Source organism: Myotis myotis, unplaced genomic scaffold (assembly GCF_014108235.1).
Source record: "Myotis myotis isolate mMyoMyo1 unplaced genomic scaffold, mMyoMyo1.p scaffold_m19_p_9, whole genome shotgun sequence".
Lineage (NCBI taxonomy): Eukaryota > Metazoa > Chordata > Mammalia > Chiroptera > Vespertilionidae > Myotis > Myotis myotis.
The window spans coordinates 29,511,000-29,531,219 of record NW_023416401.1 but is presented as its reverse complement, the minus strand read 5'-3'; the positions used below and the strand labels follow the sequence as shown (position 1 = coordinate 29,531,219).

At 44.1% G+C, this 20,220-nt stretch overlaps 2 protein-coding genes across 10 annotated transcripts in view; one reads left to right on the top strand and one right to left on the bottom strand.

Moving 5' to 3' along the window:
- TXNRD3 (thioredoxin reductase 3) overlaps window positions 1–10,566 on the bottom strand; it is a 35,792-nt gene extending 25,226 nt beyond the window's left edge. For 3 of the 8 annotated variants that reach the window (XR_004969998.1, XM_036322601.1, XM_036322604.1), the window contains exons 1-5: window positions 10,165–10,462; window positions 5,280–5,352; window positions 3,912–4,021; window positions 1,203–1,307; window positions 894–966 (exon numbers count right to left, since the gene is read on the bottom strand). Coding sequence is in view for 7 of the 8 variants with exons in the window: in XM_036322601.1 (XP_036178494.1) it covers window positions 894–966; window positions 1,203–1,307; window positions 3,912–4,021; window positions 5,280–5,352; window positions 10,165–10,323 (520 nt within the window). In the remaining variant the exon portion in view is untranslated. The other 5 variants (XM_036322605.1, XM_036322606.1, XM_036322600.1 and 2 more) reach the window with 5 other exon arrangements.
- An 8,920-nt stretch (window positions 10,567–19,486) lies between these two features.
- Window positions 19,487–20,220, top strand: part of CHCHD6 (coiled-coil-helix-coiled-coil-helix domain containing 6) — a 229,032-nt gene continuing 228,298 nt past the window's right edge. For both annotated transcript variants that reach the window (XM_036323111.1, XM_036323112.1), the window contains exon 1: window positions 19,487–19,655. In XM_036323111.1, coding sequence (XP_036179004.1) covers window positions 19,569–19,655 — 87 coding nt within the window. In that variant the 5' untranslated portion in view covers window positions 19,487–19,568. The remainder of the gene's footprint in view (window positions 19,656–20,220) is intronic.

The window sequence follows — 20,220 nt, the reverse complement described above, 5'->3', positions numbered from 1 at the left end:
AGTTTATAGAGAAATTATTACTGGGGTATGGGCAAGAAAAGCAAGGAGGGATAGAACAATAGTAACAACTACTAAGAGTGGGCTCATCACCAACCCTACATGAGGGACTAAGCACACCGAGTAGGTGCCACAGACCAAAGAGGGGCTGTGGCTTTCCGTAGGGGATGGAGCCAGCTTGCAGCAACCTAGGGAGGGAACCAAGAAAATGAAGACCTCCACTCCATCCTCCTCCCTCCTTCTGTACTCCTCCCATTTCCCCAAATGGCCAAGCCCAACCAGAAGCCAGAGGGCAAGATACCAATTCATCAGCCTTCTGGGATATACAACAGGGTAGAGACCATAAAGAATGGAATTAAAGCATAAACAGAAAATATCCAGCACAAAATCTATGTGTTCTATTTTATAGTGGAAAGAATGTGGAAAGGCAAGCACTCTCGTCTACAGCAAAGTCAAAGGCCTTAAGCTCACTGTGCACTTCAAACTGACTTGGAACAATCACACACACACTATTCAATTGACCATCACACAGCCATGAAAGTCAGTTATTAAATCAATGCAGAAACACAAAAAAATGTTACAGCAAACTTAAGTGAGCATGACACAGTTTACATTGCAATCACAACTATGTGAAAGTATTAAATGCATGCGTGTAAAAATTATTATGGCAAAAGTGATGGAATACTAGGTCAAGGAATTTTTTTTTTAAATCTTCCCTAAGCACTTGTTAACGATGTGATGGTCTTAGGATAATTACTTTACCTCATTAAGACCCAGTTTCCTCACCTATGGAACAGGCTAGTCATACCTCCTGAGATTGTTGTGACGATTAAATGAGATTAAACAAAGCAAAAATGTATGTAAAGAGCAAAGAACAACAAAGAAAAACAGCTTACCCCAGGATGTACCCTGAGGTGACGGGACCACAAAATCTAGCACCATTACTTTCTTTCCCAAAATGGCAGCTTCCTAGGGAAAACAGTGACATATAAAGAACTTGTCATTTTCCTCCCCCCAATTTTTCTATTCCCTAAATAAAAAGGCTGTGTTTGTGTCATAACATAGTCTTTTCTCTTTATTAAACCAGCTATTACAATAAAAGCTTGGACTGTAACATTAAAATTGGCTTTCTTTTTTAAGTAGCAGAAGAAAAGTCTTATGACAATCACCAGGGAAATTATCTTCAAGTTTTACTTTTTTCATACCTGAGCACATGCAAGGCCACCAGAACCACCGCCAATGACAATGAGGTCATAATCATATGTTGACTCTTTTTGAAGAAGCTTCTGTAATAAACCACTCTGATGTGCCTATGGTTTAATGAGAGAATATGGTATGACTTGTTTTAAAACTGTTTCTTTTTACCCTATGTTTAATCAGCATGGATTTCTCTTATAAAAATACTAGAGGCCCGGTGCATGAAAATTCATACACTCAAGGGGGCCCTCTCACAGTCCAGGACCCCTCAGGGGATGTCCGACTGATGGCTTAGGCCCACTCCCCGGGGGATTGGGCCTAAGCTAGCAGTCAGACATTCCTCTGGTAACCTGGGAGCCCTCGGGGGATGTCCGACTAACGGCTTAGCGCTGCCATGGAGGCTGGCTTCTGGCTGAGTGGTGCTCCCCCTGTGGAAATGCACTGACCACCAGGGGGAAGCTCCTGGATTGAGTGTCTACCCCCTGGTGGTCAGTGAACATCATAGTGACCGGTCGTCCCCCTGTTACGGTCAATTTGCATATTACCCTTTTATTATATAGGATTAGAAACAATCTACAATTCATGTAAACTGGAATTTAAATTTATCTGAATGGTATTCAAATAAAGTCCAACTGGTTAGAGTATATGCCAAAGTACATGTTTGTTATCTCCTGATAGGTAGGCATGTGTCAAATGACCCAGAGGTCATGGCTTTATATCTGTTATATGAGGTCCTTTTCTTTGGCCTAATCATTAACACGTTAAGCACCCAGTCACCAGTGACTGACACTATACTTTCCTTCCGGAAGACAAAACAGGCTGGGTGCTTAACGTATTAAAATATTATACCCAAGCACAATAAAATAGCCAAATACCACTCTCCTCTACATTTTGTTCACCTGTGCTAGGATTCCTTTTGAAAAAAATTCTTGCCCTGACCAGTTTGGCTCAGTGCATAGAGCGTCGGCCTGTGGACTCAAGGGTCCCAGGTTCGATTCTGGTTAAGGGCATGTACCTTGGTTGTGGTCACATCCCCAGTAGGGAGTGTGCAGGAGGCAGCTGATCGATGTTTCTCTCTCATTGATGTTTGTAACTCTCTATCTCTCTCCCTTCCTCTCTGTAAAAAAATCAGTATGTTTTTTAAAAAAATGATTATGCATCCTCAGTAGGACACGGACTTCAAATTTCTCATGGTTTCTCATAAATTGATCTAAAATTTTCAGCTTATTGATAAATTTCCTATATAAAATATACATTTTGTTTTTTCTTTCAACAATGATCATGAGCCTGGCTCTTCACTATATTCTCTTGTTCATTTGGCCCTTCTTGTGATCAGAAGTAGCTTAAATGAGGTTAGAGGATCAAATATGATTTAGCAATAGTTTTCTTTATATGAAGTTAGTTGCTCAATCCTATTATGTGGGCTTTAGAAATACCATGCTAGAACCAGCTCATCCTGGGAAGCACAACAGAAGTGCTATGAAACTACAGGACTCAATGGACGTAATGTGGCCCACTGAAGGATGGATGCCAATAGAGGCTTCCAGCACATTCTAACAAGAACTCCTTTGGCCTCCTTACTTTTAGGTGCCATGAGAGAAATCTGTCTCCTAGGCCTTTTAATCTTGAAATAGAGTGACTATCTCTGCATCTCCAGATTCATCCTCTGTCATCATTTTCTACATTAGGATTGGCAGGACCAGCATTCCTAAAGGTGTTTAGGGTCTATGATTACAGTACTTACCACCATCTGAATTGAGTTATAGTTTCTAGGACTAATACAACAGACTGTTACTAGATTAACAATACTAATCATAAGAGTAAGATACAATGTAGATCATCTTTTTCCCCCAAGAAAAATATAATTTTAATTATAATTTCAGATATAGCACAGTGTGGCTCAGCAGTTGAACATCAACCCATACACTAAGAGGTAGGTCACTGGCTCGATTCCCAGTCAGGGCACATGCCCGGGTAGCAGGCTTGATCCCCAGTAAGGGGTGTTGCAGGAGGCAGACGATCAATATTTCTCTCTTAGTAATGTTTCTATCTCTCTATCTCCCTTCTCCCTCTCTAAAAATTAATCAAAGTATATTTTTTAAAAATTTCAGATGTAAGTAGTTAATCAATCACTGATTACTATCATTTGCATACATACATAAAGAATATAAGAGAGCAGAATTTTAATAAAAGTAAATAACTAGTTATAAAATAAGAACCTTATTTAATAAACACCAGTTTTTATCTACTACTGTTTAACTAAATGATTCCTGTTTATTTCTGCATTCTAGGTATCAAAAATTCAAAGGCATGGACCTTTGCAAAGCTCCCAGGGTTAGCAGCCTTGACAGAAATTCTACTTACCCTAGCCAAGAACGTTAGCATTGACCTCATTTTAATAAACCTTAAAAAAGAACAGACCTTGTTTTTCCCCAGATCAGGAAGAAGAGACCAAGGTCTCCAGGGTGGTCCACCTGGTTGTCTGACAACCTTACTCAAAGCCTTCTCTTTATTAGTTTCTGAAATCTGAGTTGGTAGGAAAGCTAATTTCTGTCAAAGTAATAATCAAAGTTATCTGATAAGCATCCTATACACTTTTCATCTTACAACTTCCAAAAGACTAATAGACTCCTAAAAATCATTTTATCCCCTTTTAAATATTTTTAAAAACAAAATTTGAACAAACAGCATTCAAAAACACATAATACCATTATTACCTGGAAAGTTCGGTCACATCCACCCAAATGTACTTTATTCACAAAAATATTGGGCACCGTTTTCTGATTAGTGATCTCTGACAGCACTTCTTGAACACTGGCCCCATCATCTAAAGAATAAAAAATTAAATATATAAAAACACTGAAAGGGTTCCAAACCTTTGTGAGTCAAAATGAAGTGTTACAATACTTAAATGCTCTCACATACACATCCATACAAGGTCAGCATATTATATTACTTTATGAAATAATGACTCAAAAGGGGGAAACATCCAGGTTTTCAAGAGACACCTGTGATAATACAGATGAAGTAACTGATTCCTTTGAAAATAAACCCTTCTAAGTTAGATTCTGATATATAATTTCTTGGTTAAGAAAAGAAACCTCTAAACAGCTAATATCAAGATAAAATCCTCTTTAAATAGCAAATAGCAAATATCAACAGTAATAACTTCAAAAATCTTTCCTACATTTATATTTGAAAAATCTTTATGATAATAGTCCAAAATCTGTCCTCGATCCCTAAAAATAAAACCAGGCCACAACTACCTAAAACTATTGGGTATGCTCTTTAGAGAAGTCTCACAGACTTAAGAACATTTCACTAATTAAGGTGCCTGTTTAAAAGGAGTTGGTGAAGTCCCATGAAGGCAGACATCAATTTTTTTTGTGTTCACCACTCTGTCTCCCACCTATACAAAACACATGCATATGAAAAGTGCTCAATTAATATTAGATAATTAATGCATGTCTGACAAGAATTCAAAAGTGAAAGCTAAAAGATTAATGCGTTCTCCCTCATAGGTACTTCAATCAGGAAATAGGAGCAGATTCTTTTCATTTATTACAGCTTAATCTATTTTGCTAGAAAGTTACCAGATACATCTGAAATGCCTGAAGTGCTTCAAGGTTAGCAGCTTATATATCTTTCTCCTCCCCTCAAATACCAAAAATCTATAATAATAAAAGCATAATATGTTAATTAGACCAGATGACCTTCTGGACGAAGCTGGGGCTATGAGGGAAGCCCGGGTCCCAGGTCCCGGATGCCAGCAGCCGGAGGGAAGCCCAGGTCCTGGGTGCCGGAGGGAAGCCTGGGTCCCGGGTGCCAGAGGGAAGCTGGTGGCGGCAACTGGGGGAAGGAAGGCCTAGTCTTGCACGAATTTCATGCATTGGGCCTCTAGTATATAAATGAAAAAACTACACCAAATTATCTGTCCTATATAGAGAGGTTCATTTTCTACATGGTTGAATGTAGATAAAAACAGATCATGTAACCCAAAGAGACAAGAGTAAACTGAATTGAACAAAGCAAATGCAAAGAAGTCAATCTTGTTGACATTTACCGAAACAAAAGTATGTACTAACCATTCCACTTACCAACTTGATCAAGTTCCAAGATATTATATTCAACTCCCAAAGAAGAAAAGAGTTCTTTAACCTGTAACAAAAATTTGCTTTTACTCTCAGAGTCAACAGAGTTATAAATATGGACACAGTAATGAAGATGTCCAAAATAAATGTTCTTCAGAAATATGAGCTCTAGACTCTGGTTGTTTGTTGTTTTTAATCCTCACCCGAGAATATGTTTTTATTGATATATTTTAGAGAGAGAGGAAGGGGAAGAAAGAGAGAAACATCTATGTGAGAAACACTGATCAACTGCCTCCCATATGTGCCCCAACAAGGGATTGAACCCACACGCTAGGTACGTTCCCTGATTGGGAATTGAACCCTCCACCTTTGGTGTGTGGGATGATGCTCCAGCCAACTGTGCCACTCAACCAGGGCGGTTTATTTTTTTTTTATTCCCTTCCTCTATACATCTTCCCAGAATAATCTCAGCCCATCTCTTCCCTTATTTTACCATTTGAAACCTCAACTTTCAACTTTTGCCCAAATCCCTTTTCGGAACTCAAGGCTGGCAGAAAATATTTCTTCACCTGAATGTCCCCAGGCATCTCTCATGCAATATTCCCAAAATAAAACTCACCATTTCCTACATACATTTTCCTCTTTTTGTGTTTCCTTTCTATAGTCATTAAAGCAGTCAACAAAAACTCATCCATCAAATACTTATTATGTAGTCAAGCTATAACAATGAATAAGACACAATCCCTGCCCCCAGGAGGGGAAACAGACAAATAAATTGACAATTCACACTGCCACTATTCACCCGCTGCCTGAACAAGACAAAATCCTAGGGCCTTGCTATGTAAACAGGAGACAGAGGACCAGCAGCACAGGCATCACCTAGCAGCTTATGAGACATGGAATCAGGTCCTGGATCAAAACCTGCATTTTAACAACTTTGTGAAGCACTACCTATGAGTCATTTTAATGCCTCCCTCTTTTGCAACATCTTCCTACCCTACACTAACTTCCCATCCATCCAATTAATTACTAAGTTGTATCAATCCTCTGCTGAGCTACTTCACCTTTCTAGCTCCCAACAGTTGCTATCTTAATTTGAGCAGTTTCTCAGTAACATCCTCAGAGTTCTCTCTGCAACCAGCTTTGTCCCTTCCAGTTCTCTAAATTGCAACCAAAAGTAGACTCTAAAGCAGCCGTGGGCAAACTACGGCCCGCAGGCCGGATCCAGCCCGTTTGAAATGAATAAAACTATTGAAATAAAAGACCGTACCCTTTTATGTAATGATGTTTACTTTGAATTTATATTAGTTCACACAAACACTCCATCCATGCTTTTGTTCCGGCCCTCCGGTCCAGGTTAAGAACCCATTGTGGCCCTCGAGTCAAAAAGTTTGCCCACCCCTGGTCTAAAGTCTACTTTTCATCATTCCTTAAACCCTTCAAGGTCCTCTAAAGCCCAGAGAGGTTCTGATTCCAGGATGGAGACAAGGAGCCTGGCAGATTCACTCCCTAACAAAACATCCACAACTGGTGAAATTATGTTAAAAATAACCATTGAAAGTCTCTGGAAATTGACCTAAGGGCACACAACAAATGAAGAAACACCTATTCAAGAAAATCTACTAGATGCCAACATAAACAGGGAGAGTCTGAGGCACTTAACCCTTCCTCCTCTGTCCTGGGTCAGCTTGATAGAAGCTCCACTTCAAGTGAGTAGGAAAGTCCCTGATATCTAGTCATCAAAAGGGGTGGACCACCAGCATTTCCCAGTCTCCCCACAGCTCTGAGTGGCAAAGGCTACATTCCTGACGAGTGTGGCCAAAAACATGGGGGCCCCCTTCCTTCACCCAGCCACACTCAGGCTGAAAATACCAAGGACCTGATCACCCTGGCCTCAGCCCACTTGTAGCGTGAAGTTCCAGGCTGGGAGCAAGGTCTCAGAGGTTTTGCTCAGGGAAAGAGGTAAACCATAAGATCAGAGAGTTCAGAAGCTCTACCCAAAGGAAATTACTTTATTTTAAATTGTGTGGAAGTTCAAGTCCAAATGTGGTCTTGAAAATAATGGGAATTTTAATGATAAGCAATGAAGAGGAGGCTGGTAGTTCCAGGAGAACAATAAGCTAATCTGTAAGACAGTTAGTTTACCAGAAAGAAAAAAATAATAATAATAAAAAAAAGAAACAGAGAAAAAGAGAGCTAAGAATAATATATTTCTAGGATAAGAATAGTCTTAAACTTGCCATGAAAACTATCTCTGCAAAGGGGCCTAGATTTAATTAGATAAGAGTGTGGAACAATTTACCCTCCAGGACACTGTAAGAAATAATAGCACAACCAGCCTGAAATTAATGCTGCATAATATCTGGGTCTGATACCAGTAGAGAGAAAAAAAATATAACACAGACAAGAGCGCTGCTAAAATCCCTGTCATCCCAGGGTGACTGACTGTACATACTCAAGGCTGTACTCTCTGAGGAGTGACATCAAAGGCTTCATCTCTGGATGGAAATAAACATCCCTAAATCAAACCAGCCAACTCACAATAAGGAAATAAACAAGCAAACAAAGGAGCTACAGAGAAAGAGGGGTCCAGTACCTAAACTTGCTAAATATATTACCTAAAATGTCCAGATTTCAACAAAAAATTACCAGTCATACTAAGAAACAGGTAAGTGGATCCCTTCACATGAAAAAAATCAGGCAAGAGAAACTATCTGTGAGAGGCTCAGATGTCACACCAAATAGTCAAAGTAGCCACTGTAACTATGTTCAAAGAATTGAAGAACACCATTTCAAGAGATGGAGGGAAGTATAATGATAATGCCTAATCCAACAGAAAATATCAATATACAGATAGAACTGATGAAAAAGCAACCAAAGGAACATTATAAAGTTAAAAATTACAAAAATAACATGAAAAGGTGATTGGAATATCTCAACAGTTGATTCAAATTGGCAGGAGAATTAGTAAACTTGAAGACGGATCAATAGAGATTATGCAACTTGAACAGGCAGAGAAAAAAGAATGAATAAAAACAGACAGTCTCAGAGAAACACGGGACACCATTAAGCACATTAACATACACATAGTGTGCATACCAGAAAAATGAGAAAGCAGCAGAAACTGATTTCTTAAATAAGACACATAACCCACAAACCATAAAAGGAAAAAGGTGATAGATGCAACTACATTAAACTTGCAAACTTCAGTTAACCAAAAGATCTCATAAAGAGTGTAAGAGGAAAAAACAAATCTGGGAGGTTTTCCAATACATATAATCAAAGGATTATATCCAAAACATATAAAGAACACCTACAAATCAGTACACAGACAAAACCACCTGATAGAGAAAAAAGCAAAAGGACTGGAAGTTTCATAGAAGAGGAAACTCAAATGGCCCAGAAACACATGAAAAGATGATCAACTTCATCAGGAAATGTATAATTAAAGCCACAGTGAAATATCATTTCATAATTGCCAGAATGGCAATAATTAAATATATCAACTTTTGTCAAGGACATGAAGCAAAGGAGAACTATTACCCAGTGCCAGTGGGAGAATAAATTGGTATAACCACTTGGAAACACAGTTTGGCTACACCCAGTTAAGGTAGTCATGCATCCTCTATGGTTCAGCAATTCAGCTTCAAGATATCTACTGTAAAGTAAGTCTTACATATGCACTGGGAGATATGTGCAAGAATAGGCATATTGCTTTTAATAGCAAAAAAGTAGCAACGGCAGAATCAATAAACTGAGGTATGATTTATCCTAGGAAATGTTACAGTAATGAAAATTAACAAACCGCAGCTACAGAAACTAACATGCACCAATCTGTAAAACTTAACTGGTGAGAGAAAAAAACAGCAAAGGAATACATATGTATGATTCTACTGACATACAGTACCAAAACAGGCCAAAGGAACAAAACATTTTCAGGATTATATGTGAGTTTGGTGAAACTGCAAAGAAAAGCAAGAAATTTTGGAGAGTGGTTCACTCTGAGGGGAGAGGAGAATGTAATCAGGGAGAGACATCCGAGGAGGCTTCCCGAGTACTAGTCTGTTTCTTTATTCTTTAAGCTGTATTTCATGATATGCATACTTTATGAAACAATATATAAGGCAATGTAAACTTGAAAACAAATGTGAAGAGACAGCGTAAAATTTCACCAACCTACCCAATAATTTGTGCTTCTGCACATTCCACTTCAACTTTCTGATAATGTGAAGCATAGTTGAAAATATTAAAAGTCCCTAACATTCGATGGGTTTACCTTCCAAAGGTTCATTTCTAAGTGAGTTATTTTAAAACCCAGAACAATTTTGCCTATAAAAATGCTGGATTCCCAGTTAGCCCCCGAAGGTAAGGTAGTGTGAAATCTGCTGAAATTACCCATCACCTCCTACCATCCTCACACCCTTCCCCGCGGAGCTCCGCAACCGGCTCAAGGTCACGCGGTGAGTTAGATGGGTCTGACTCCAGCTCTAGTCTACTCCTCCCAAGTCCTGGCCATTCCTTGCACTACTCTGATCAGGCCAAAAGGTTTCTGATACATCTTTTATTCTTTCGAATAAACACTTGATAAATAAGCCAACATCAGACTAACAACCAGGAGGGAGCGGACGAGCGTTAACCACACAGGCCACAGTCCCAGAACAAGTCCGCGATCGCCTCTCCCCCGGAGCCAAAGGGGCCGAGCAGAAGGTCCCCGTCCTGGCTTCGGGTAACACCCCAGAAAGCGGGTCCCAAGCCCCGGCCTCCGGGAAGTCGTGGGGCCTCGCGGGTGTGCATCCGAGGGCGGAACAGGCAACGCTCCGCCCGAGTCCTGAGGTCCGAGGGCGCAAGAGGAAGGACAGGCCCGCCCCGCCCCGCCTACCCGCGTGCTATGCGGACAGTAGCTCTTGCTGAAGATCATCACTCGGTTGTCTTCGATGAGGCCCTGGAGACGGCGCCGTAGTTCTTCACGGGCCTCGGAGGACAAGCGGCTGGTCCCGGGGGATGACAGGCGAGCCCGGCGCCCCGGCAGCGTCGCCATGGGCTCGCTGTGGACGCCGCCCAGGCGGCGGTTGGGGACAGCGCCCACCTTAACCGGCCCCGCCGACTTCGGCGCCCGCGACGGCGGCGGCGGTGGCGGCGGATGCGCCAGAGCCTCGGTGTCGCCCCTGGCCCGGCCAGGCCAGGCCTGCTCGGAAAGACCGATCGGCGGGCGGCAGCGCCCGGCCCGAGGTTGGAAGGAGGAACCGCAAACGCCACTCACGCCCCACACCTGCCGCAAATCCCAGACACTGCCGCTCGCCCCGCCCCCGCGCCGCCCCGCCCCCGCGCCGCCCCGCCCCCGCGCCGCCCCGCCCCCGCGCCGCCCCGCCCCCGCGCCGCCCCGCCCCCGCGCCGCCCCGCCCCCGCGCCGCCCCGCCCCCGCGCCGCCCCGCCCCCGCGCCGCGCCGCCCCGCCCCCGCGCCTGTGCGCAGGCGAATTAGGCCAATGTGCGGGCGTCACCTACACTTGGAAAGTGGGTGGGGCTATGGCCCGTGGGGCTCTGAATAGAGGTTACCCTTAGAGGGTCCCGCGGTTCGATTCCCAAAGAAAGGCTCGCACCTGCCTTGTAGGTTGGGCCCAGTCCTGTAGGCTCGATCTCCCATCCGTGTGTGTGTGTGTGTGTGTGTGTGTGTGTGTGTGTGTGTGTGTGTGTCCCTCTCTTCCTCTCTCCCTTCTCTCTCTCAAATCAAATTTTTTAAAATCAATAAAAATATTAAAAATGTAAAAAATGGGTGGGTGCTCCGTATACCCTCATTATCCCTGTCATCATCCCAAAGCTGCCCATGGATGTCCTTTGCATCCGCCCATGGGTGCCCTCTGTGGTGGACTTTCCACGCCTTGTAATCTCTGCCAGCCTTAAAAATAGTCTTCAACGAGGATGTCTGAATCTTACGTAAAATTGTGAATAATGATATTTTTAAAAGTGTATTTCCCACAAACTAAATAAAAATACTATGCTCTCTATCACAAAATTAGTTTCCTAGATTGCTATCTCTAAGACCCTACCCAATACATAGAATTCTGGAGGCTTCTCTAAGACACGGACCCTGAAATCATCTGTGCCAGACAGGAATCCTGTATCCATTATTTGGGTGGATGGGTGGGTGGAGGATCTCAGAGTTCATCTTGGTCATGGTGATTTACAGCCCCCTTCTCTGCAATGAATGAATGAAATCCCACTACAGAGAAGGGCTCAACCATAGGACCAGCAGGAATGGCCTGGCCTGGTCCTTCTAAGGGTGCCATCTCCTGATCTGATCCCTCTGAGTCCTTGTTAAACCCATTACTGCCTTTTCTGCTTTTTCAGCTAAGGATGTTCCCCCTCCAGCAAGAAACCTATAAAGAGGTCCATATAATGAGGAACTACTTTTGCCTTTGCTTTTTCCTAAAGTTCATTTTTCACTTTTTCCTATTCCTTAAGTGTACATTTAATTCATTTATCTCTTCATTGTCTTTTAAAATAAATATTAATTTAGCAAAAATAAAATATGCTCACTACTTTTCTGCATAGAAATTCAAGCAACACATAAAAGTAGAAAAGATAACACTAACTATAATAATCACCCCAAAATCTAGTAAAAATATTATTTTTAATGTATCATGACCATCATTCAAACAGCTGTCAACCTCAAGGCCAGGTGGGAGCCACTGTCTCTGCATAGCCCTTGGGGTTCTTGAATAATTTGGGCAGCAAGATTCCAAGCCTGAGGTGCAGAATCTCTGTCAACTGGAGCAAGTGGGAGACTAAAGCAGAAAGTGTTGCACTATCTGGGTGGGCTGGCTGAGCTCTTGTGTTCAGACTCCAGCACTGAGTGCAGTGGGCTTTCACATGCAGACTCTCCATCACTGTCTTCCCAGTTCCCTGGGATCCCCTAGAGCTAAGGTGGCGGGGTTCTTCCGCTGCCACAAGGCCCCAGTTGCCTCTCTGCCTCTCCCACAGCAGGGCCCAGGCCTGGCATTGATAAAGGATTCTGGTGTGAATTCAGTGTGTTCCAAGCATGCCCCAGAGCCCAAACCCACTTGCGGAGGAGCAGTGGGGACAGACTGCGTTCTGCTGGTTGAGTCAGGCAGCTGCGGCCTCCCTCGCAGGTGTGTCCTGGTTGCCTGAAGCCCCGCACACCTGGGTGTCTCTTGCCCACTGAGAGGCTGCACCCACAGGGCATCTGCCGACTCAGTGACTCCGACACTCTAGGCCTTATTTTCCAATTAAACTATATGGGGAGCCTGACCTGGATCCACTGAGGTAACACATACAAGCACATGGCAATGAACTGTAAAGGCCAGGCCAGGAAAGCCTGGTGTGGATACACTGATAAAAAGGAAGTGGAGAGGCACCCTTATCTAAGGAATGTCCTGGGCCAACTACTGAGAGCCCCATCCTGGGAAGGAAGGCATATTGATAGTTGTGAAGAGCAGAAAGGGCTAAAGGCATTGTTCTACGGAGGGGAGGATAAAAGCTGCGCTGTCTGCTTTGGAGATGCTGACTCACTGAAACCTCACAGGAGGCCTCTGATCTCTCTGAGCTACTGTGATTATCCCCATTTCACAGAAAAGCTCTGACTTGCTGGATCCCACGTCTTAGTGAGTGGCCAAGGGGGATGCAGAATGGAAGTAATCAAAGGGTGGTGTGCAGGGGGAGACACTGGAGGGAGGCAAGTGAGAGGGGGCTGGGAGGCAAGGAGAAGGATGCCTTCTGGAGGTAGTTCGGGACCACTTCCACAGCCCACAAACAGAGGCCACCAGTATTGGATGGCCCCTCTTCCTGGAGGTCTGGGCAAGGAGGCACCGTGACCTCCGAGAGCCAGGTCCAGGACCTGTTGGCCTTTCCCTTTGCAGACAGCTTGGGAACATGTGCTCCTACCAGCCCAGACTGTTATACTTCCCAGAGCCTTTACACTTACCAGTTTGTAGTGCTGCATTTGTGTGATTTTCTGATTAATGCCTGGCACCTTCCCCCGAAAACTGGAAGCTCTGCAAGGGCAGGGAGCACCCGGGTGTTCACCACTGTGTCATCAGTGTGGAGTGCGTGCCAGCGCATGGTTGACACTCATGAGTAGTAGGAATGAAATGAAACAGCAGAAACTCAACCATGGTAAGGGTGCGGGATAAGGGACTCTGGGGTGTGATTTGCACAGTCATCTCTTTGGTCTCAGCTCCTCCTTCTATCTCAGGCCCTGACTCTCTACCTTGAATGCATGTGTGTCCTTCCAGCATGTAGGAGCTGCAGTGATGCTCCCTGGTTGTAGAAAGTGTTCAGAGGAAAAGAGGGAACAAAATTGATGATTTTTTTGAGGCTACACCTTTTCTGCTGCAGCTTTAGCTGTTTTCCAGCTGTGAAATATCTAAGTACAGCCATCCCATTTCACTGGAATGACTGTTTCAGGGACGTGACCAGGAGGTGACAGAGCTGGCAGTGCTCCTGGGATGGGAGGAATCACCCAGGATTCCATCTCAGAGGCTCTGATGTATCTCTTCTCCAAGGAACTGGCCTCATAAAACTGGAACCAGCACATTGGCCTCTCTGATTTGGTTCCTGTTCACTTGCAGGAATCATTTCACCTACAAGAATGTATTTATTCCTCAACCATAGAAGTGTCATCTCTTGGTAAAAGATGTAGAGTAATAGTTATTTAAGATGCGACTGGTTTCTGCAAGTTCCAGTATCTAATTTGGGAGAATAATAATTGTTGATTATTAGAAGCTTCATGGGGTTTTATTTCTATATTTATTTATCTTGCAACATTATGTGTGCTTCTTGTCCTTTAACTGTGATGAGTGAGTATTTTCTAAGGGTTCTCCTCTCCGCCTTTGCCTTTCTTCCTTTTTTAACAGCTACAAGAATTAGTGTCTAAATAAAATCAACCAACAGGAATGAGTACATACTACTGCTTTATGAATCTGACAGATGATTGTAATGGGCAACAAACCTGTAGACAGAAAACGTTTAAAACACCTCAAAGCACCTCTCTTCTGTCAAATTGTGATGAAGAATATCTATAGACTCAGGGAAGAAAGCTCAACCAGCCAGGGAATATGTGAATTGCTTAGGTCTGGCAGACAAGATGTTTATAACACTCTCGAGACTGAAATTCTAAGTGCGAAGATATCAAGGCTGGGCTTGTAGGAAGATCTTAAGTTTCTCCATTTACAAAGTGTATAAAATTGGGATTATTCTGTATTTATCCGTCACAGAGAAACAAAAGACACAAAGCCTGTTTCTTATAAAAAGCAGCAAGGGGAAATTTGGGAGTTCAACAAGGGGGATTCCAGGAACCATCCTGTAGCAGCGTGGCTGGGGCTGGAAGTTTCATCCATCCCACAGAAACCTTTGGGTCAACAAAACCCATCCGCTCTCAGTCCCCCAATGGCCCATCAAGGGCAGACATGAACACTCAACAGCAGCCACAGGAACCACCTGTGGAAAACTTCCTTACCTCCCTGCCACATTCATGCTTATTCATCACCCACACTCTGTTTTCCCTTTTTGGCTACTTTTGCATATTGGATCGGTCAACTGATCTTATTGTCTTGGGTCAACCCTTGGCACTTTGGAAGGATTTTCACACTTCCTGGCTTTCTCCTCCACTACTGCCCCAAAATAGGAAGATACCTCAATCTACCTTTGCCTCCCAAGGATCCAACAACTAATTCCCTAGTGGGGGCTACCAAATCAACTATAAGGGAATTACTATTTTGGAGCAATGGGGAGGTGTGCTGGGAAGGGAAAGAGAAAGGAGGAGCAAGGAAGAGCTATGTAGGCAGTTCCATTTTTAATTTTTTTAGGAAATTCCACACAGTTTTCCATAGTGGCTGCGCCAGTCTGCATTCCCACCAGCAATGTACATGTGTTCCCTTTTCTCCACATCCTCACCAGCACTTGTTGATTTATTGATGGGTTTTGTTGATTTCTGATGGGTTTTGTTGACCCAAAGGCTTTGTGTCTTTTGTTTCTCTGTAGCCATTCTGGCAGGTGTGACATGATACCCCATTGTCATTTTAATTTGCATCTCTCTGATGATTAGTGATTTTGAACATTTTTTTTCATATGTCTCTTGGCTATCTGTATGTCCTCTTTGGAGAAGTGTCTGTTCAGGTCCTCTGTCCATTTTTTAATTGTCTACCTTTTGTTGAGTTGTATGAGTTCTTTATATATTTTGGAAGTTAACCCCTTATCAGATGTATCATTAGCAAAAATGTTCTCCCATCCAGTAGGTTCCATTTTCATTTGATGCTGGTTTCTTTTGCTTTAAGGCCTCTTCTCTCTTCCCTCTTCCTCCTTCCTCTCTCCCTCAAACTATCTCTCTCCCCCGCTCTCTGTGATCGGATATGCATCTATTTTTCATCTTTTCTGGATGTCTCTTTTCTGAATATGTTTATCTGTGAGTCTCCTTTCTTTTAGAATCCGTTCTTTTTCTTTAGTTTTAGATTTTTGTTTCTTCCGCTCACCCACTCCCCATCTTCTCCTGTCTCCTCTTGGAGCTCCCAGCGGGAGAATTTCAAATCAGCTATTTTTCAGCTGGTTTTCCAAGTCAAATACTCTTTAGGTTAGCCACAAGTCCTGTTTGCAACTCAGTTTTCTTGTCTGTGAAATAGGAACACAGAACTTGTCCAGTGCTGGGAGCAAGTGGACGAAACTTCCTTAGACTGCAGCCATCTTGCATCTTCCAAAATGGCAATTTTTAAATCTCACATTGATTTGCTGGCATTCTTTTGTAAAGAACTTTCTCCCATTTTTTCTATTCTCTCTCCCTCTCTACATGGTCCATTGAATTAAAAAACGTAATTGTTATAAACTCACATTGTCAAAGTGTTATTAATGTTCAAAGTGTCCCAAGTTTGGCCAGTAGGAGCCTAAGAGGCCAATTTTTTTTAAAAAAAATATATTTTATTGATTTTTTACAGAGAGGAAGGGAGAGAGAGATAGAGAGTTAGAAACATCGATCAGCTGCCTCCTGCACATCTCCTAGTGGGTGATGTGCCCGCAACCCAGGTACATACCCTTGACCGGAATCGAACCTGGGACCTTTTAGTCCACAAGCCGACGCTCTATCCACTAAGCCAAACCGGTTTCGGCAAAAGAGGCCAATTTTTTAATGAAGTACCTTGTTTCACCAAAGGAAAGTTGGGTTCTATTGTATGAAAGGAGCAAATGGTTATTGGCCAGCAACTAGTTGGCCTGCCACACTTATCTCCCCAAAGCCTCAGTTTCCTGGACTTTAGAATGGGGTGATAACTCTCTCAGGATGATTTCCAAGACTAAATGAATTGGTCATGAATTGACTGCCTGAAAAACAATGTGTGCCTGTGTCATAGAGCCTGACACAGAGAAGGTGCTAAAAAATTAATAATTTCCCTTCCCTTCCTTTCTATGCCACTACCTTTATTTAATCCTCAATCTTACTTTGTTTGCATGTATGTCACATTATCTTCGCCTGTTTGCAACTTGGTTTTCTTATCTGTGAAATAGGAACACAGAATTTGTTGTGTTTTCATGAGACTTAGCTATGCTGTTGTCATTGCAATCCCCATGCTAAGTCTTGTGGAATTCCAATTTTGTCCCAGGATTTTGCAGATGGTGGTGGTGGTGGGGCACACAGTCTCACGGCCACTTATGGCTCTGATTCTTGTTTTCCTGAATTAGCTGTGTATTAATAATTTTACCATCTGGCCCAGAAGTGAAGTCTATCTTTTCCTTCAAGTTTTACAACCCCTCATTTGTTATCAGTAGAAGTGGAGTTCTTAGAGTGTTGTGAGGAAAATAATTGCCTGAGGTCCCTATGGGAGGATGGGGTTTTGTGGAAAGCTTTATTGTAAAATTAAGGGTGTTCTCCTCCAAGGTCCCATCTTGTCTTCAGTAGGGCCAGAATAAGGCCACTGCCCAGAATTTTTGTCCATATTAAAGTATAGTACAGTCCAGCGTCTGGCAAATTTAGCTTCTGTTCCCACTTGCACTCCATTGTGTGTGCGGTCTGCATGGCCATGGACCATGCTGCTGATTAAGGCCACATGGCTATGGAGAGAGAATAAGTGAGCACAGAGGCAAATTCGGTCACCGAGAGAGAGAGATCAAGCGTGAGCAAGCAAGAACAAGAGTGAGGGAACTCTTTGTCTGGAAATTTTTAACCAGGAACTTCTCCAAACTAATCAATTAACTCTTTAAGATTTCATGTGCTTGCAGTGGCTCCACACTCCTAGCCAATGACCTTTTCCCAGGCTAGACTGACAGACAAGAACCTTCCCTACATCACCCTGACTTTACTGCACATGTGCCCATCTCCCCCTTTACTCAATCTTTTCCCCAGTGATCTGCAGGGCATGGACCAGTGGTCCCCTGGGAGTGTGAAGCTGTAGCTTCCTGGTAAAGCTGCCAAGATGACCATGCTAGTAATGTCTGACATCTCCTTTGCTCTCATTCCTTTATTAATATTAATTAGCTAATTAAGATGATAATACCTTCACAGTCATAGATGATGCTTGGGTACTCAGAAGGCCTTGAAAAATATGGGGAACATGTAGAGGGTGCCAAAAGTGCCCACCCATGATTTTTATTGGCTGGTGAAGCCATACCCTAACTGGTATGGATGTTGGCCACTCTCTGGGGGAATTGTCCTGGGCTGCCAATGACTGACATGTGGGAGATAAGGCTGGTCCCCTTGCCTCACAGTGAGACTATTTAAGGCCATAATTTGTATTCCTGAACACCCTGTGGGATCAAGCTAAAGCCAGTCTCTAGCTTTGACTCCATCTTTACTTAGCTTATTCTGTTCCCTCACTTTTTTCTCCTGAGGCACTCCCCCAATAAACTACTTGGTCCAGGATCCCCTACTCAGTCTCTGCTTATAGAAAAGAAATGGAGGGCAGAAGGGATGGAGGGAGATTTGCAAATCAAAGTATTTTGAATAAAACTAGCATATGTCCTTGTCCATAAAAATCCTCCCCAGCTGCACATATGGAATGTTCACTGTCTCCTTCACCCAAGCTATTCTCATGTCAGAGTGTCTCACTGGCCTCTATCATTTATTCTCTCCTCCTCACTCCTTTCTTTCCTGGTTGCCAAACGGAGCTCCAAATTACCATTGCTATTCCATGTAGCAATCCAGTCTTCCCTAGTTCTAGATTCCAAACCTAACTCCAGGCCCACTTTGGCAAATCAAAGCTATTCAGCAATTCAGATGAACAAGAGGGGGCTTCATTCATGGTTGCTGTGGCTGTGAATAGCAATCAATTCTGTTCCTTCCTTACACATATGGCCTGTGTGAGAAGCAAACACACTGTGTTCGATGCATGGTATGTATGCTCCTTGGATAATGTCTCGTAAATGCTTACGACCATTCACTGCCCTCCTAAGAATACAACTCTGACCTTGGACCATAAGGCCCTCCTGGTCTGACCTCCTTATCTCTGGCTCTCCTCTGCTTGCTTCTCACTTTCCGCTCATGCAGCGAGACCCTCTTACTTTCTTGAATGTGGCAAGGTCTTTCGTTTGCACTAGTTGGCCCCCAGCAAAGCTCTTTCCCCATCTTCTCCTGGCTAACTCCCTACTAGACCTTAGGTCTCAATTCAAATGCTTCTTCCTCAGAGAGGTTGCTCTGGCCTCTCAAATTAAAGGAGGAGGACTCCTTTTAATTTCTTTCGTGGCATTTATTACAGTGGTTAGCAAGTTTATTTACATGCTTGTCTGTCTTTTCATTTGTTTCTTCTACTAGTATTATATGTAAAAAGCAGGAAGGCAGGACCCGTCTGTTAGTCACTGTATTCCCCGCGCCTGGGTCAATGCTGGCCTGGTGTTCAATATCAGTTTGCTGAATGAACCAAGCCGAGAACCGTAACAAATTCCTTCTCAAGTTTAGTTCAGGCCCCTCGGTGGTCTCCTGGCCTCACAACATCACTCTCAGCTCTTCTTCAAGGGCGACCTTTCCAAAGCGAGCATTGTCCACTTACCGTGCCTTTAGAGGCTCTCCTCGCGTAGGCACCCGTGGCTTCACTTTCAAAGCGTTTTCCACGCTCCACGCCTCCCCGTACACCCGGGTTACAGGACAGCACAGGCCCACAGGACTACAATTCCCACAATACGGCGCGGGCCCACGCCATATGATTGGCCGAGCTTCCAGCAGCGTCCAATAAAACGCAATTTTGTTGACTTGCGTCAAAGCAGCCCGAGTCCCGGAAGCGACAGTTCGGCGTCTGACTGGTTGCTCTGGAGCCGGGTCGCGTGCCCGCCTGCCTGCCCGCCCGCCTCCAGCTATGGGGGGCACCGAGAGCAGCGAGGGCCGCAGGGTGTCCTTCGGAATGGACGAGGAGGAGCGGGTCCGGGTGCTACAGGGCATCCGGGTGAGCGGGTCGCCGGTGGGCGCGAGGAGCGAGCGCGGCCGGGGCAGGGCGGGTGGGGAGGGCGTCCGAGGGTGCGGAGGCCGGGCCGAACTAAGGGGAGGTGCGCAACGAGAGCGAGCGCGCGCGCCCCGCTTGTGGAGCACTGCCTACTCCGGTGGTGAGCATCTTTTTCTCCGCCCAGTAAACGGGGAAGGTGAGGCTAGGAAAATGCTCAGGGTCCCCGCTCAGGGAGTGGCTACCACTGCGGGAGGAAATTGGAGAGCGAGAGAGAAAGGGTGAGGCCACATTCCAGCCCAGGTGACTTAACTGTCACGGACCTGAATCTTCCACCGCACACCAAGTGTAGGCGTCCTGTGTGTACAGGAGATGCTGCTGCCAACCCTGGACAACTGCAACAGCCCCTCAGCGTTGCAGCCAAAGGCGCACTTTAGAAGTTGTGATTCAAATCATATACCCTTCCCTCGCTTAAAATTCCAAGCAAGGGTCCCCCCCCCCTCCCATTTTTAAAAATCCTCACTGGAGGACATGCTTATTGATTTTTAAAGAGAGAGAGGTGTGTGTGCAG